The 17,462-nt window shown below is 49.6% G+C and overlaps 1 protein-coding gene across 1 annotated transcript in view; it reads right to left on the bottom strand.

Moving 5' to 3' along the window:
• Window positions 1-95: 95 nt before the first annotated feature.
• Window positions 96-17,462, bottom strand: part of Nup188 (nucleoporin 188) — a 58,205-nt gene continuing 40,838 nt past the window's right edge. The window contains exons 23-43 of the mRNA XM_021156697.1: window positions 16,897-17,036; window positions 15,185-15,291; window positions 13,846-14,052; window positions 13,593-13,762; window positions 12,481-12,550; window positions 12,054-12,121; window positions 11,437-11,632; window positions 8,509-8,586; window positions 8,174-8,259; window positions 7,821-7,966; window positions 7,467-7,648; window positions 4,803-5,003; window positions 4,594-4,686; window positions 3,710-3,868; window positions 2,491-2,628; window positions 1,898-1,972; window positions 1,570-1,812; window positions 1,309-1,440; window positions 1,015-1,088; window positions 774-903; window positions 96-663 (exon numbers count right to left, since the gene is read on the bottom strand). Of these exons, the coding sequence (XP_021012356.1) occupies window positions 487-663; window positions 774-903; window positions 1,015-1,088; window positions 1,309-1,440; window positions 1,570-1,812; window positions 1,898-1,972; window positions 2,491-2,628; window positions 3,710-3,868; window positions 4,594-4,686; window positions 4,803-5,003; window positions 7,467-7,648; window positions 7,821-7,966; window positions 8,174-8,259; window positions 8,509-8,586; window positions 11,437-11,632; window positions 12,054-12,121; window positions 12,481-12,550; window positions 13,593-13,762; window positions 13,846-14,052; window positions 15,185-15,291; window positions 16,897-17,036 (2,872 nt within the window). The 3' untranslated portion in view covers window positions 96-486. The remainder of the gene's footprint in view (window positions 664-773; window positions 904-1,014; window positions 1,089-1,308; window positions 1,441-1,569; window positions 1,813-1,897; window positions 1,973-2,490; window positions 2,629-3,709; window positions 3,869-4,593; window positions 4,687-4,802; window positions 5,004-7,466; window positions 7,649-7,820; window positions 7,967-8,173; window positions 8,260-8,508; window positions 8,587-11,436; window positions 11,633-12,053; window positions 12,122-12,480; window positions 12,551-13,592; window positions 13,763-13,845; window positions 14,053-15,184; window positions 15,292-16,896; window positions 17,037-17,462) is intronic.

Raw genomic sequence — 17,462 nt, 5'->3', positions numbered from 1 at the left:
ACTGAAAGTCGGCCATCAGCAGGAATCCCACCATCTCCAGCCACCCCCCTACCCCCAACATCTGGGGCCTCTGGAAATTGCCACATGACACAGGCTCTATAAACAGCACTTTTAATATTTGTATAAATAGACCACAGTATTACCAAAAAAACTGCAAGAATAGATCATGGAAAACCCTCACTACACACAGGCCTCTCCTGTGCTGCCAGCACCCAGGGCCTCCCTGGCTGGTGAAGTGCCATGGGAATGCTCGGAGGAAAGGGGCCACCTTGGGATATTGTCAAGAGTCTGAGCACCCAGCCCCTTAGCTCCCTGCCCGTGCTGTTGACCTCTTTAGCTATATAAAAATAATGTCAGCGGATGGACAGGAGGATGACGAAGGGAGCTGCCTGCTCAGTGGCTGGCCTCGTGGTGGCAGCGCCCTCTGCCCAGGCTGCAGTGCAGGTTCAGGTTGGTAGGAGCAGCAGGTAGACAGCACTCAGCACCCTATCTCTGCACGTGCCGGACAAAGGCTTGCACAAGTTGGATCAGAGGCTCCTGAGATTCTGGGCTGGCTTTGGAGAGAGAGGTGGCCTTGCCCTGTGGTGAGGGCAGGACTCCAGCAGCAGGGGAGCTGGGGGTCCCCCTTCTGAAGTATCGTGAGAGGCTGGAAAGCAATGTGCTCTGCAAGAAAAGCAGCAGATTAATGAGGCCAGGGCCACTCTTCCTGACCCAAATGACAAAACCGGCAGCATCCTAACAGTTTTCCCTGCTGGCCAGCCCAGCATCCATACCAGCTCCGAGCTCAGCTCCTGCTTCATCCGCTGCTTGTCCCGGGGGTGCACAGCCGGGTCCCTGAGGTAGCGCACTGCTTGGGAGATGAGCAGGTAGAAGCAGTTCTCCATGGTGAACATCAGGAGGGACCTGGAAAGGCAGGTATGGGCAATGTTGCAAAAGTATTTGACAGACACAGCTGAGACGCAGATGGGAGAACAGCAGCCCACAGCTGCCCAGGCCACAAGCCTCAGGCCTTACTTTAATGTTCGGGTCCCTTCTGCTTGTGTGCTGAGTCCCACAGCCTGGGTGAGGGATTCCTTTTTCTTGTCCAGCTAGAAGAAACAATATAAAAATCAAGTTAGCAGTAAGAGTGGCCAGTTAGAGCTTCTACTTGGAGGTCTTGCATCCCAACTTCCCTGGTACCTCACAGGGTACTCGGTGGGAACTCCTAGCATGCCCCTGTAGGAAGAGGCCTAGGCTCCAGGGGCTGCTTATGTTCTATATTTCTAAAACAAGTGGGAAGTTATGTGGGGGGCCACCTCACCAGCTTACCTCTCCAAGCATGTTGAGGGCCACGTTCACTGTGGCCAAGAGGGTTCCGAAGGAGGGGGCCACTTCAGAGTCAAAGGTGGGAGTGGTGAAACTCAGGGCAAAGAGGAAGTTGTACTCAGCAAGATCCAGGGACTGAAAGACAAAAAAACAGCACTCTGGAATTCGCTGGGAGCTCTCCAAAGCACAGACAGTATACTGCAGAGCCCAGGTTCAAGGCTTATCGTGGGAACCTAGCCTTAGTTTTGAGGTGGCAACTAGTACCTGGTCCAACAGGATCTGGCAGACATCTGGAGTGAAGTGGCGCAGGGCTGCCAGGGTCCTGCTGAGAATCTTGAGAAGGCCATACTGGACTGTGTGTAAGGCTCGCTGTTCTGAGGCCTCAGTGTCAGCAGTAGGTTGCTTGGAGGAGCAGCCAGCTGGGGTAGCCAGAGCGGTGGAGGTGGTGGTGGACGGCCGCTGAGCTCGGGGAGTGACAGCCGAAGGGAGGCCATCGCCATTTTTGTTCTGAGGAGAGTCAAGAAATGAAAGGTGAGTCATGGAAGATCAAGGGTGGCACTGCCAGTGGTGACAGGCTAGGGGCCTTCATTACCTGTAGGTAGTGCTGCAGCATCTTGCGACTGTGCAGGAGGGAGGTACAGGCCTGGCACAAGTAACCCAGGTTCACCTGGACAAGGAGGGACAAGAAAAACTCATGGAGGCAGCCCTATAAACAAATCTTCCCCCGGGACCCAGCATGCCTCCCCTCTTACTGACTGATGCTCTAACGTAACAGCCACCAGCAGGGCCCAGGCCTGGAACATTTCCCTGCACTGCTGGCATTGTACAGGCCTCAGACATCAGCAAGATGGGATTACTACTATGTCCACTGAAGAAGGAGAGAGTTGATGTGACTGGCCAAGGTCATAGAGAGAGGTCTCAAGCCTGTGGGCTCCTCCAGCTTTAGGCCTTGTCCTGAGGATTTTGAACCTAAGTCTACCTCAAAGAGCCCAAGTTCTCAACTCATCCAGTCTCACTTCACTATGGAGGGAAGAACTAGCCTGAGTAAGCAGCCCGAGTCAAACCTGTGCCCCAAGCAAGAAGCCCACATTCAGAGACAGCCTCCAGTTCACCGAGGAGACCCACTGACTCCCTGCCCAGGTCTCATCTCTCCAGACCCTCAAAGAAGCAATGTCTGAGGCCCACCTGAACATCACGCATGAGCTGAGGCAGATGGAAGTGCCACTCCTTCCTGAAGTGGGACAGTTGTAGGATGAAGCCCACGGTGTGATCTGCTTCCTCCAGGCAGGCTAGACTCTGCACTGTCTTCACGGCATTGAGACACTACGGACAGGACAGTAGGGAATGCTCAGGGACCTGCACACCATGTCTACCTATCTATGAGGTTAGGTCCTGGGCCCACAGATGCTTAGGTGGCTGGCATTACAATGAAGGCTTCTTGGGGCTGGAGAGAGCACTGGCCAGGGATTCCGAGTTCAATTCCCAGCAACCACATGGTGGCTCACAACCATCTGATGCTCTCTACTGGTGTGTCTGAAGACAGCTACAGTGTAGTGTAGTCACATATACAAAATAAATCTAAAAACAGAATAGCATAATGAAGGCTTCCCCTTGGTCAGGTGACTCAAGTCAGATTTCTTTTTTTTTGTTTTGTTTTTTAAAGATTTATTTGTTTTATGTGAGTACACTCTAGCTGTCTGCAGACAAATCAGAAGAGGGCATCGGATCCCATTACAGATGGTTGTGAGACACCATGTGGTTGCTGGGAATTGAACTCAGGATCTCTCAAAGAACGGCCAGTGCTCTTAACCGCTGAGCCTCACCTCCAGCCAGTTTGTCTGTCTGTCTGTCTCTGTCTCTCTTTTGGTTTTTCGAGACAGGGTTTCTCTGCGTAGCCCTGGCTGTCCTCGAACTCAGAAATCCGCCTGCCTCTGCCTCCCGAATGCTGGGATCTTTCTTTCTTTTTGATGTAGAATAGTTTATTTAGGGCAAGGGGAGGGGAGTTAAGAGGGTAGTAAAGGCAGATTAAGGCAGAGAGAGGGAAAGAGTAGAGAAGTAGAGGCCGGCCATGAACATGAGAGAGGGGGAAGGGAATAAGGAAGGAAGGAAAGGGGGACATGCCCTCTTGCCAAGAGGGCAAGAGAGAAACAAGAGCCAGATTCTTTTTTTTTTTTTTTTTTTTTTTTTTTTTTTTTAGAGACAGGGTTTCCCTGTATAGCCTCGAACTCAGAAATCCACCTGCCTCTGCCTCCCGAGTGCTGGGATTAAAGGCGTGCGCCACCACGCCCGGCAAGAGCCAGATTCTTAAGACACCTCCAAGACGAAGGCATTGATACCCCAAGTCCTACAGCCACATGCTAAGTGGCTTTGAATATCCCTTTCTGTGTCGTAGGTAGCCGCTTACCTGCAAAGTCCGTTCTTGATGGACACCCACAAAGTCTAGAGCCTCGGTCAGGAAATTGTAGCGTAGAGTCTTGAGCAATCGCTCCATTAAGGACATGGACAGACGGTAGACCCCTGGCCAGGATGGGGCATCCAGGGACTTTCGAGAGGTGCTAGGTGTCTATGACAAATGGCAACAGACTCAGGATTGATGCCACAGGAACCCACTCAAAGCAGTAGAGCCTCCTTGTGGCCCAGTTGCTAGAAAGAAAAGTCTCTTCAAGTGGACAGTTGTCATTAGGTATGAGGAGAGCTAGGAGAGGCAAGGCTATCAGACTCAGCAAGAAGAGCGTAAGGTTTCAAATCTGGTCTGCCACTACCCAGACATGTCTGCTTGGCTGTATCCCTGCCCTTCTCTGGCCCTTAACATGGTCCCTGTAAATCGAGGGAGGCCTGGCTAGATGAAGAAGACTAAACAGGCATAAAGATTCCAATGAGAGGGGTTCTGATGGTGACTCCAGACTAAGACATACCTGCTGGCCCTCAGGACTTTGCGGGGGGGGCTGGAAAAAAAATCTCTTTAAATATTCATGCCCTCTCGAAGGGAGAATGAGGGGGGGGGGGGGGGGGGGGGGGGGGGGGGAAGAGACACGATGCTGAGGGGTTGATAGTGTCTAGGCTAATAACCTGGCCCTGGTGGCATTTATGTTGTTTGGATCAGACTACAGCCAGGTCCATGCTAAGCACACACTAGGTGCTTTCTGGCAGCTGCATCCCTCTCATTAGCCCTGTGTCAAGGGCAGGAAGCTAAACGCTCCCAGGGAACTCAGATAGATATATAACATGAGGGAAGAGCAGCAAGGCGGGCACCTGAGAAGGACAAGACGCAGGGTACTGGGCACTCACCTGTCCTGTGCCATTGCTGCTAAGTTGGTATACACTCAAGAGGGGCAAACAGATGCTCTGGGTGATGCCAGCTCCAGCCACTGCTGTGGCTCCCTAGAGGAAAAACCCATAATTAGATGGAGCCCAAAAAGATTTGCCCAGGGCAGGAAGAGATCCGAGTCAAACTCTGGTTTACATGGGAACCATTCGGCACAAGCAGGGCGTCTTACTTGCTGGGTGCGAGCCAGGGTGAGGAGCAGGTGCAGCGCAGCCTCAGTAAAATGCAGGTTCTGCTTCATGCGGAGGCTCACCTCCAGCGTGGTGAGCAGCGTGGGCAGAATGGGGAGCCTTCGGGTCACCTGCAGCCATGAGTCCCCATCCTCATCCACCTCACAGAGCTCCTTAGCCAGATGAAGTCCCAGGACACATACCTGCAGGCATTCGGGGAAAGGTGGAAAAGGCAGTTGCGGGAAGGAAGAGGCAGAGTGCTGGCGCTGGCCTCGCTGCCCAGCGTTCCTCTCAGGAGTGTGACTGGGGCCATTCCTGCTTCTTGCCCCATACATCTGTGCCCTTCTCTCCATCCCACTCTACCACTGGCATTCTGAGTTGCCTGACCTTTTGCTAACCACAGCATCTCCCTCCATCGGCAACCTCAGGCTCTATTCAAACACCAGTGTTTTATACCCTTTTGTTTGTTTTTCGAGAGACAGTGTATCCCTCACTGTCCAGAACTCACTATGTAGGCCAGGCTGGCCTCAAACTCAAAGATCCATCTGCCTGTGCCTCCTGAATGCTGGGATTAAAGGTGTGTGACATCACAGCCTATTATACACTTATTTTAAAAATAATTTTATTATTTAAGATTTTCATATAATGTATTTTGATTATATTTATCCCATCAACTTCTCTCAAACCCACCTTCCACCTCTCTACCCAGCCAATTTTCTTTCTTAATCACCAGGCATGGTAATACACACCTTACCCAGCACTCGAGAGGCAGAGGCAAGTCAGATTTCTGTTTGAGGCCAACCTGGTCAACAAAAGTGCATCCCAGACCAGCCAGGGTTACACAGTGAGACCCTGTCTAAAACAAAACAAAAGCTATCAGCAAGAACCACCTTGAGTCCAATTGTGCTGCCATCCTCTGGAGCTCAGTCAACTGGGCAGGGGTCACACCCTAAGAAAAGCCACCCCCTTTCTCAGCAGCCACAATTACCAACAATAACACAGCTATAGGTGGAATTTTGAACAGCAAATAGACAGGACCAGAAAAAAACCATCCCTTGACACATATCAAAACACTAAATTACAGATAAAACACAGGAATGTCTTTTTATAGGACACAATTTGACCCATATCAACTAAAAATTCCTTTCCTTACTTTAAAAAGGGTTCAAAACTTATCTCTAACTCTAGTTCCAGGGCATCTATTGCCCTCTTTTGGCCTCTGGAGGCACCAGGCATGCACACACACACACACACACACACATACACAAAACACTTAGATACAGAAATATTAAGTACATGCTATCCAAGCCCGAGGACTCGACTTTGGTGCTAGTACCCACATAACAAGGCAGATCTACGTATGCCTATATTCCCAGGTCTGAGGCATGCTGTAGACTTACTAGGTCCTAGTGTGCCTGAGAAGCCATGAGCCCCAGGTTCAGGACTCTACTTCATAGGAGTTAGTAGAGACTGACAGAGGAAGACAATATGCACTTCTTTGTGACTACAATCCATACTTAATAAGACTATGCCCCAGCATAAACGTACTTATTGTTTCCCACTAATAGTACTTGCTTTCACATCATACAAAACATACCCGAAATTCTCTTTCAAATAGGCAGGAAGTTAGAGGCTAGCCTGGGCTACGAAGTAGGACTACCTCAAAAAAATGAATAAATAAATAAAATAAAAAGGAAAAAGCTGGTAGTAGAAAACATTGCTCTAGTCAGGCACAGTAGAGCATGCCTTTGTTTTTGTTTTTTGGTTTTTTTTTTTAATTATATGTAAGTGCACCGTAGCTATTTATTTATTTATTATATGTAAGTACACCGTAGCTGTCTTCAGAAGAGGGAGTCAGATCTCGTTACGGATGGTTGTGAGCCACCATGTGGTTGCTGGGATTTGAACTCCAGACCTTCGGAAGAGCAGTCGGGTGCTCTTACCCACTGAGCCATCTCACCAGCCCTGTTTTTTGGTTTTTTGAGACAGGGTTTCTCTGTGTAGCCTGGCTGTCCTGGAACTCACTCTGTAGACCATGCTGGCCTTGAACTCAGAAATTCACCTGCCTCTGCCTCCCAAGTGCTGGGATTAAAGGCGTGCGCCACAACGCCCGGTTTAGTGCATGCCTTTAATCCCAGCTTTTGGGCGGAGGAGACAGAGGCAGAGGCAAGAGGGCAGAGGGCAGCAGATCTCTATAGGTTTTAAGTCAGCCTGGTCTACAAAGGACAGCCAGGGCTATTACACAGAGAAACCCTGTCTTAAGTCCTGCCCTCACCAGAGAAAAGACTGTTCTATAGTGTATCCATTACCTCTTCTAGAGTGAGCCCTTAGGTTAAAGAGCCCACGCCTGCCCTATAAAGCAACCCTCTCTAGCCCACCCCTGCCCTCACTCTGCTCACACCAGCCAGGGGTCAGAGCACAGCAGATGCTGACCTGAAGCTGCTCACACCTTTCACGGTCCATCCAATCTTCCCGGCACACGATGCCTGCCTGACTAGTTCTGCTGAAATGGCTGAGAGCCATGCCTCTCCCAGTGCTTCCCTCAAAGCCCTGTGCCCACAGGGCTCTGGGATCCTCAGGCTCCCACCTTCCCATCTTCCCCCAGGGAGGTGGCAGCCTTGAGTACAGTCTGTGTGCTGTCAGACAGCTTGCTGATGTCCCCTCACCCCATCACGCTGGTCCTTGTGCCGGGGCCGAGGGCAGTCATCTGTCTCCATGCTGTCCTTGTCCTCGGCAGCGCTGCCGGATGCCAGGCTGTGGCGGGTCTGATCAAAGAGGGCAATCACTTCTTCTTGGAGAGTCTCACACACGTTCAGCACCAGCTGGGAGTACTGGGGGATATCACCGACTGCAGAACAGATGAGAGGGTGCTGTCACACAGGTGGGCCATTCTGACTGCAGGGGCTGGAAAGGCAGTTGAGTACCAAGAGGAAGGGGAAGGGGTAGTGGGAAATAAAGCATCCCCGGCGTAATATTCCCACAACTGAAACCCATGTGGCCCTGCTGAAGCTGGGGCTCACCTCGCAGCTCCTTCATCTGTAACACTGTGATGAATGCAGAGAACACCTTGGCCTTGGTCTTTTCCATGAGCTGCTGGTCTGCCTGAAGCACCCCTTCCAGGATCTCTGTCAAGGGCCCAAGGATTTTCTCCACAGCACCCAGCTCTCTGAAAGACCAAGGCAGCAGCATGCCTCACTCACTGTCCCCAGTGCCCCTCAGAAGCCACAGGCAGTCTCCCTCACTGCAGGATTGTCTGGCGAGTTGCTCCATTTCCTGTAAGGTATACTAGACGGTCTGGGTGGTGAGGAAGGGTGGGCAGGCAGCGCTGAGGCAGATGGAGCCTCAGGCAGCCAGCTCTCGTCCCAGCACTCACCTCTTCCACTGGCGTAGGAGGATGAGCAGCAGGGTGCACATCATGGAGCCCAGCCGGAGGCAGTTCACAGATGCTGAAACAAGGAGCTGAGGGGAGAAGCGGCAGAGCAGTCAGGAGTTTGGCTGCTTAGAAGCAGCCACCACTGCACAGATAGACACACAGGCCCTCCTCACCTAACCCTGACCTCTCCCAGGAGCAAGGAGCTGGGGCACCTCTTTATCACTGAGCCTCACCTCCAGGCCACCTGAGCATTGACTGACCGCCCTGATGGCCCTATGAGCACTGAGAGCTCCCTGTGTGACCTTTGGGAAAGGGGAACTCCCGGGCATACTTACTAATGCTTTGGTCCCATCAAGCACATCAAGAAAAAGCTGACGCCGCACTGCCATGTCAGTCAAGTGCATGACGTCTGCCTGCAATGGGTGGGAGAAAGATTATGTTCAGGATAGACTTTAAGAGCCAAGAAGTGAAAGGCTTCATGAGGCCATTCCCAATTGGAACCCCATCCATCCTTCCTGTGCTCCGCATTCTGCTCAGGCTTCCCAGGGCCAGGAAGGTCACCTGCTGTAGGACCCTCAGCCCCATCTGGGCTCCCTCTAGCCCAGCCCTCCCTACAACCTCTTTCTTTTCATTTCTTTGAAACTGGTCTCACCATGTTGTTATACAGGTTGTGGCTAACCCGTGGTCCTCTGTGCTTCAGCTTCCCTGTTAGCATGTGCTAATAACTACACCCACTCATCGATGGCTCTGAACATACCAAGTACTTTCTCCTTCTGCACTCAACGCCTGCAGTCTCATCTCCCTAGACTTCATGCTCGACACGTCTTACATACTCAGGTGTCTGGCATTACTTCTCAGAGGCCACCATGGCTACTCTTATGTCATGTGTTAGCTATCACATCATCGTCCTTGCCATTATCATCAAGTACAACCCCCTTACATTTTCATCTGTGAATTTACAACTGACCTCAAGTCCTTATCTGCCCCCACCCCTCTCTCAATACACAGTGTCTCTGTGTAGCCCTGGCTGTCTAGTAACTCATTTTGTAGACCAGGCTAGGCCTCAAACTCAAAGATCCACCTGCCTCTGCCACCACTCTTAAGACCCCTCCAAGCCTCACCACCCCTTCTCTCACACATTGTGTCAAGACAGCAGTTTCCCCGCCCTTCACTCCTCCCAGTCCCCTTCCTACATTTCCATTAAAAAAGAAAGAGTGGACCTCCCAGGGATATCAACTTAACCCAGCAGAATGAGTTACTGTTAAGAACAAATCCTCAAAATTAGGCTGGACAAGGCAACCAAGTCAGAGAGTTTCTGTGAGGCTCTAGGAGCACAGTTAGCGGATTCTATGGGTCATCTTTCTTGTGCTGTCCTCACTGTGTGACCGGGCCTTCCCTGCCTATTCATTGCTATATCCTGTAGTGAGAATTCTAGAGTTTTGATTTCTTTAAAAAACACAGAAATTACTGGGCAGTGGTGGTGCATGTCTTTAATCCCAGCACTCAGGAGGCAGAGGCAGGCGGATTTCTGAGTTCGAGGCCAGCCTGGTCTACAAAGTGAGTTCCAGGACAGCCAGGGCTACACAGAGAAACCCTGTCTCAAACAAAACAAAACAAAAAAACACAGAAATATTTTAAAATGTGCTTTCGGTTTAATCCCAGGTGTGGGACACGGGGCTGCTTCAGACCGTCCTCAGCAGCTGACTTTGATTTGCCTTGTGGTCTGGCAGGGTGTGACTGCCAGCTGCAGAGAATTTCTGCAGTTGTGTGACATATGGAATCCTGGGCAATGGTCAGAGGGTGAGGGTGTATAAATGCTGGTGCCCACAGGTGGGTTGGTGGTTGGTTTGTTAGGTAAGCAACAACAAAAAGAAATCAGATATTCTGATGGCGAAGATCAAACTTTCCCCTAGGATCTCTATGCCTCTCAGCAGCAGGAAGTGGTCTACCGATCACGATCACGCTGCCTCCATCCAAACTTGGACTTTCCTCAGGGATTTCTTTCCTTTCCTCCCTATCCTTTTTATCTCCCATCTAGGACTGCAGGGTTGGAAGGGTAGAGGGAAAGGGGTGGAGAAGCAGCTGAAGCCCAGCTATAACACCTCTGGTGCCTGCAAGTGCAGAACAAATATTTTAGTAGCCATGGGAGGGAGAGAGGAAGGGAGGGAGGGGAAGAGGGTGGGAATTAAAGTTCATCAGGTCAGTTTCCAGAGGTACAACGTAAGAACAGCTGTTTGGTTGGATTCCTGGCTCCCCTCACCCTGCAACCCCCGGAAGTGTCTCACTGTGTATCTCTATTTGTCCTGAATTCACTCCATAGACCAGGCTAGCCTCAAACTTAAGAGATGCACCTGCCTGTGCACAGTGATTGCCGGGATTCAGGCATGTCCACCTCACCAGGCTATTGCTGGGTTCTAAAAGGCAGCGACATGGACATGACCTTATCAGGGAGGCAAGTCTTGTAGTAGTAGGTCTGGAGACTCAGGGGTCTATAGGCAGTCTGTACTGGAGAACAAGTCAGACAGATGGCAAGGTTTTTGGAACAAGGACGCACATGCCAAGGTTCGACTGTAATTAAGTAAGCTATGGTCCAGATGCCCTGAGGAAGATAGTTCAACACCATGTGCTATAATGAAACACAACAGTGCCACACTGAAAAATGCCACGGCGCCAACTTTCCAAAACACCAACTCTCTCTTTAACATGTGTCTGGGGAAGACCCTTGCTGCGCCAGCCTGATGAGCTGCGTCTGATCCCTGAGTTCACATAAAGGTGGAACTGACCCCACACATTTGTCTCTGACCTCCACACACATGTGCATACACTAAGAATAAGTAAAAAATTTAAAAACTCACTATACAGTGAAGAGACAGTGGCCTCCGTCCTTTTCCTAGAACCAATGAAAACACACAGCACTCTAAGAGATCTGGGGCTGCCGCAGCTGCAGATGAATCCCAGACACCTACAGTGTCCAGAAGGCACAGCCCCAGAGGCAAACACCACTCCTTACTAAGAGGTATTCCCTAGACCTATCCAGGCCCAACAGCAGGGAAGCCTTCAGGCTATCTGGTGGGTTTGGAACTGCTTCTCTGTCCTGTCCCCAAGTACCTGCCCATCCTCATCTCTTGGCATAGAACATCTGCATTTCAGGGACAAACTCTGATCTTCTTTATCCCAAGGAACTGCATGTGCTATGCAGCTCATCACATCACTGCTTCCGACGAAAGCAAAAGCCCGGTGCCCGGTACCCACGAGGCGCTTACGTGACTGGCAGCAATGATGAGAAGTATCCTCCAGGCGGAGACCAGCATCTGATACTCTAGCAGGGACGTGCAGCTGCTGCCCTCTGTGTCAGCCATGTAAACTGCCAAAGACTTGACGTACCCTGACCAGTAGGCAAAGCGTTTCTCACTGGAGAACTTCTTGAGTGTATCTTTTAATGACTGGTCTAATGAGCCCCTATACAAAATACAAACCCGAGTCAGGATTCAGAAGTATCTGCAGCTGTGATGAGCACACAGCAGCCAGCTCTAGAATCAGCACCAAAGGAACAAGTGAGACTGAGGCCTTTCAGAAAAGCCGTTACTCCATCAAATCCCAGCAACCCAGAGCCTGCTTGACCACTCTTCTGACAGCATAAATGCCATCAGTGCACCAGTCAGGAACAGTTCACTGACCGACCATCCCTCCTGCGTGCCCTGCTTATCAACCATGCATTCAATGATAGAACTCCACCATCTCCCACCCCATATCTTTGGGAAGAGTGCTAGAGACATGGCTCACTGGTGGAGCACTTGTTCAGCAAGCAAAATACCCGGAGTTCAACCCGAAGTACTACACAATCACAATAACAAATCCACCTGAAGGGGAAAGGACTCACTTAACTACATAGTATATCTCCAAACATATTATCTTCATGATCAGGGCACAGGTTTCCAGGACACTGGGCTGTGGAAGGGAGAGCAAAACACACTAATTACATGGAGAAAAACCCCCACCCCCACCCCCTGCTGACTGACAGCAAGGGCCTAACACTTAGAAAACAAGAAAACACACCTTTATAGAATGCAAAAGGCCAATGCCAATGGACAGGTGCCATGCCCACAATGTGGAGATGCCAGAGCTTTCCACCCAGAGCAACTATGTCTGTCTGCCCCCCTGAGGACAGGAAGCAGGCACTGCTCTGGAGATGGGCTGTATGTGAAGCCTTCTGCATGTGACTTAAGGGAGGGTCCTTTTCTCGAAGCCACAGACCAACCCTTCTGCTCAGGTACCCTAGCCTCTGCTCTACCCTCCACATAGCTCACCTCAGATGTCTCTGAAGGAGGAGAGAGAGTTCCAAACAGCGGACCTGTTAAATTCTCCCAAAACTTGGGTCTAGGATGAAAACACGTGTTGAAATGCTGCCTTTCCGTTCCCACAGCCCCCATATCTCTAGTCCCCCTGGCTGGTATTTTGTCATACTTTAATGTCCTAAACCTAAAATGTTTCTCATAAATCAATTATTCATATATAAACATAAGAAGTCCATAAATAAAACTGTATCTCCCACTTAAGAAGTGCAATTGGGAGACAGGCAGTAGTTGCCCAAGCCTTTAATCCCAGCATTCCAGAGACAGAGCCAGAGGCCAGTCTGGTCTATAGAGGGAGTTTTTCAGGACAGCCAAGGCTACACAGAGAAACCATCTCAATCCTGCCCCAACCCCACTCCCACATAAAAGAAAAAGAAGAAAAAAAAAAAAAAAAAGAAAAAGAAAAGTTTAACTGGGGCTGCTGAGAAGAGTTGGCACCAACCACCAATACTGATGATCTGAGTTCAAATCCTGGGACCCACATCATAGAAGTCACAGAAGTTGTTCTACAGCCATACATAGCTGGGTGACATGTGCTTACAAACCACAGAAAAAAACTTAAAAAACAAAACAACCCTTTATTTTTTGACTATTTAAAAATGAAATCAGGCCGGGCGTGGTGGCACACGCCTTTAATCCCAGCACTTGGGAGGCAGAGGCAGGTGGATTTCTGAGTTCGAGGCCAGCCTGGTCTTCAGAGTGAGTTCCAGGACAGCCAGGGCTACACAGAGAAACCTTGTCTCAAAACACCAAAACCAAAATCAAAACACAAAAACCCTAGCCAGGTGTGGTGATAAAACCTGCAGGTGGGAATCAGAGTGCTGCAGGTCTATATAATATGCTCCAGGGCACCCAAACCCATAGTGAGACCCTGCCCCCAAAAGCAAATAAGTAAATAAAGAGAAAAAAAAATAGAAAGAAAGAAAAAGACATCTAGGAGTCCCCGGTACTGAACTGCGTGCTAAGTATTCCATGCATAATCTGGTGAACTCACAGAAAACCTACTTCCATTTTATAGACAAGGTCAGTCAAGCTCATGCATGAGCTAGCACCCAGAGGGGACATACTTGGTTCTGAGGACAAGCATTGCACTGTCCCTACGGTCTTGCCACAGGGCATGAAGGAAGGCAATAGCTGCGCGATGCAACAGAGGTGGGCACCAGTATCGATCTTGCTGCTGGGAATCAATCAGCTCCAGCACCACGTGGAGACAGCTCCACACACCAAGGCTGAATTCCTACAGCAGGGACAGGTGGGTATTCAAGATCCATGACAGCACTTCCAAAGCCCTCACCCAGCTTCACCCAAAGTGCAGCTGACCTTGGAGCCATTGCTGCCATCCTTCACCTCCAGATTCAGAAACAGCTCGATGAGACCTGGCTGTGTCTCTACCGCCACTGTCAGGAACTCCAGGATCATGACTTTGATGCGCATGTCCTCAATCTTGCTCTGAAGGCGGGTCAGGAAGGCATCACGGATGGCCGCTGCATCACTGCCCAGGCAAGCATACACTGACATTGGGGCCACCTGGAGACCAGGACAAACAGGTTTAGAGTTCTAGGTCCAGAAAAAGTTCAGGAAGGTTCTGTAGAAGGGCACTGATGTAAAATACAAGAACAACTCAGACATAATTTTCTGGGGTGAGAGAATTTACAGAACAAACAAACAAAACCCAGCAGACAGTAGGTGCTGGAGAGACAGGCAGTGAAGTGCTTGCTGCACTGGCATAAAGGTGTGAGTTCAGAGCCTTAGCACCACTTAGCTAGATGAGCCAGGCACTAATCCTCAGACTGAGAGGCAGAAGCCAGAGCACTGTGGAATTGCTGATGAGCCAATGTAGCCAACAACCAAGCTCCAGATGCAACGAGACTGTCACACAGAATAAGACGGACCATGACTGACTGAGGAAGACACCCACTGCTGACGACCTCTGGCTTCAACACCCATGTTCATGTGTGTGTTCACACGCATGTGGACACTCACATGTTAAATGTGTCTCATGTCTGAATTAAGTAAAAAAATGAGGTTTCTGTCTATTAGACTGATGGAAGGATATAAAATTTGATGTTAAGAGTACAAAGTGCAGGGGCTGGAGAGACAACTCAGTGTTAAATAATTATTGCTCTTAGTCGGACATGGTGGCACACACCTTTAATCCCAGAACTCAGGAGGCAGAGGCAGGCAGATCTCTGTGAGTTTCAGGCCAGCTTGGACATGAGACTGTCTCAAAAACCCAACCCAAACAAACAAGCAAGACCAGCTTTTCTAGTACAGAACTCAGGGTTGTTTCCCAGCGCCCACATGGTAGCTTATAGCCACCTGTAACTGTAGTTCCATGGGACCCAAGCCCTTATCCCTAAGCCTTTGGGTACCAGGCACACAGGTGGTGTCCATACTTACAGATACATAAACATAAGTAAATCTAAAAAGAAAAATGGAGTTGGAGAGTCGACTTGAAGATAAGAGCAGGTCCTGCTCTTACAGGAAGTGTGTTTGATCCCTAGCCTGTACATCAGGCAGCTTACAACCTCCTGCACCTCTAGTTTGGGGATCCCAGATTTCAAGACTCAGTGGCCACCTGCACTCCAGTGCACACACACAAGCTGGAGAGCAGCGGGAAGCTAATCCTCACAGCTCGAGCCAGCACCATGGATCCTACCGTGGCCAAGCGTTTCAGCAGCTGGATGGCCAGACGCGGCAAGGCTGGGTCATGTCTGTGGTAGATGTACTTGGCTAGGACAGCAATGAGGTTGTTCCCGTGGGCACCTGAAGCAAAGGAAACAGATCCAGGGACCCATTACAGTTCTTTCAAAAGACCAGCTACTGGGGCTAATTAAGTAGAGGTGGCCAGTTCAGTCCTATTCTCAGTAGCAAAGAGATAACTAGGATTTGGGGGATAAACAGTTCAATACAATGCATTATTGCAAAGATATATTTTAAAAGAAATACTCTTTAATAAGTAGGTTACAAAAGGCACTGTACTGAAATTTTAAAAAAAGGAAAAGAAGAACCTTTAAGCCTTGAACCCTTAAGCAGGAAGGCAATGAGGTTCAGTGGGGAAGGCTCCTTGCCAAGTCTGACGACAGAGCCAGTCCTCCATGGTGGTAGGAGAGAGCCAAGCCCCATGGTTTGACTTCCACATGCACATGCATGTATGCGTGTGCCCCACCCCCCCACATGCACTTTCAGAAAACACAAAACCCTCTGGCCAGACACAGTAGCACATGCTTGTAATCTCAGCACTTGGGAGGTGACGAAAGGAGGAACCAAAATTGAAGGGTAAGGGTCACAGAGATGGCCCAATGGGTGCTTGCTGCTAAACCTGATGACCATAGTTCAACTCCCAGAACCCTCATAGTGGAAAGAAAGAGCTGACACCCAGACATCATGAACACAAATATAACAAATGTAACAAATTGAAACAAAGGGACAGGGGAGGGGCATAGGGGAGGGGGCTTTCCAGGACATCCTGGTTACATAATCAATTTAAGACCAGCCTGTGCATAACTGGTGCTAGAGTAGTGACTTAATAGTGGAACACCTACTAACTCGAATAAGGCCCTGGGTTCAGACACCAGCATAGCAAATGAAAAAAATTAAAGTTATAAATGCTTTTAGACAGGATATAAAACATTACTCATAATGAAAGTGAGCCAAAGATTAACAAACTTAGAGTCACACTGATATGAGCCAATGTGATTTGAAGGACTTTTTGTGCTTGTTTTTTTTCAGGGTTGTTTGTCTTTGAAAGATTTTGCTATACAGACCAGACCATCAGGGACTGATGACAGAGAATGCCAGCTTCACTGTCTTGACTAGCAGGTGGCCCTGGCCCTTCTGCCTCTGGAGAGCTGAGGGGCGACTGTGGGCAGGAGCCAGGCCCTCTCCTCTGAGCAGTCACTCAGTCACCCATGTGTAACTGCTGCCAGCACCGCCATCATCCTTGAGGGACTGTGTGAGCCGCCCTCCCCATCCCACAGGGAAGACAGCTTCCTACACTGCAGTCATCTGCATGGCCTAGCACTCTACTTGTTAGGCAGCCCTAGCTGAGCTTAGCCTCCTGCCTCAGTCTCCCAGGGATACAGCAATTTACTTCTGTGCCATTCTGGATGGAAATCTGAGACAAAGCTTAAATATGCCTGAGGTTCTTATACAGCTGAGCAAAACCTAAATTTGAACCAAGGAAATATGACCCCAGTCTCCATCCTTAAGTATTACTATGTCATCAGCAGGAGTCCAGAATAAACTATGATGCAGTCCCTTGTTACCAAGCTTAAAGAAATGAGCTGAGAATGATTTCTGATGTCCAAGCAGAGGGCGTTAACTATGTTTTTATGGGCAGAAACGTAGCTAAGGAAGAAAAACACATACCATGTTGTGTGAGAGCCTGTTCCAGGGGTGAAACCACATTAGAAGGAGGTTTCAGCCGAATAACATTGTTGGTGACAGAGAACGCCAGCTTCACTGTCTTGATCAGCAGTTGGCCCTGGCCTTGGCCTTCTGGCCCATCACTAGGTGCCAAATGGAGATCACAGTTAGTTCCAATAAGAAGGTCTCAGTCAGGATGTGCTCTCACGAGCCGACTGTAGTAGGGGCCCAATTCAGACTAGGAAAGGAAGGAAGCTATGCAGCAGCCACTATCTAGGAAATACAAGGAGTTTTTTGTTTTTGTGTTTAGAGACAGGGTTTCTCTGTGTAGCCCTGGCTGTCCTGGGACTTACTTTGTAGACCATGCTGGCCTCAAACTCAGAAATCCGCCTGCCTCTGTCTCCCAAGTGCTGGGATTAAAGGCCTGCCACCACCACTTGGCCACAAAGTTATTTTTAAAAAGCAACTGCAAGGACCAGGAAAGCTGTTATGAGATAGTCTTTTTTGTTTGTTTGTTTTGTTTTTGGAGACAGGGTTTCTCAGTAGCCCTGGCTGTCCTGGAACTCACT

This window comes from Mus caroli, chromosome 2, assembly GCF_900094665.2.
Source record: "Mus caroli chromosome 2, CAROLI_EIJ_v1.1, whole genome shotgun sequence".
NCBI classification, from domain to species: Eukaryota; Metazoa; Chordata; class Mammalia; order Rodentia; family Muridae; genus Mus; species Mus caroli.
This window is presented reverse-complemented; position numbering and strand designations above follow the sequence as displayed.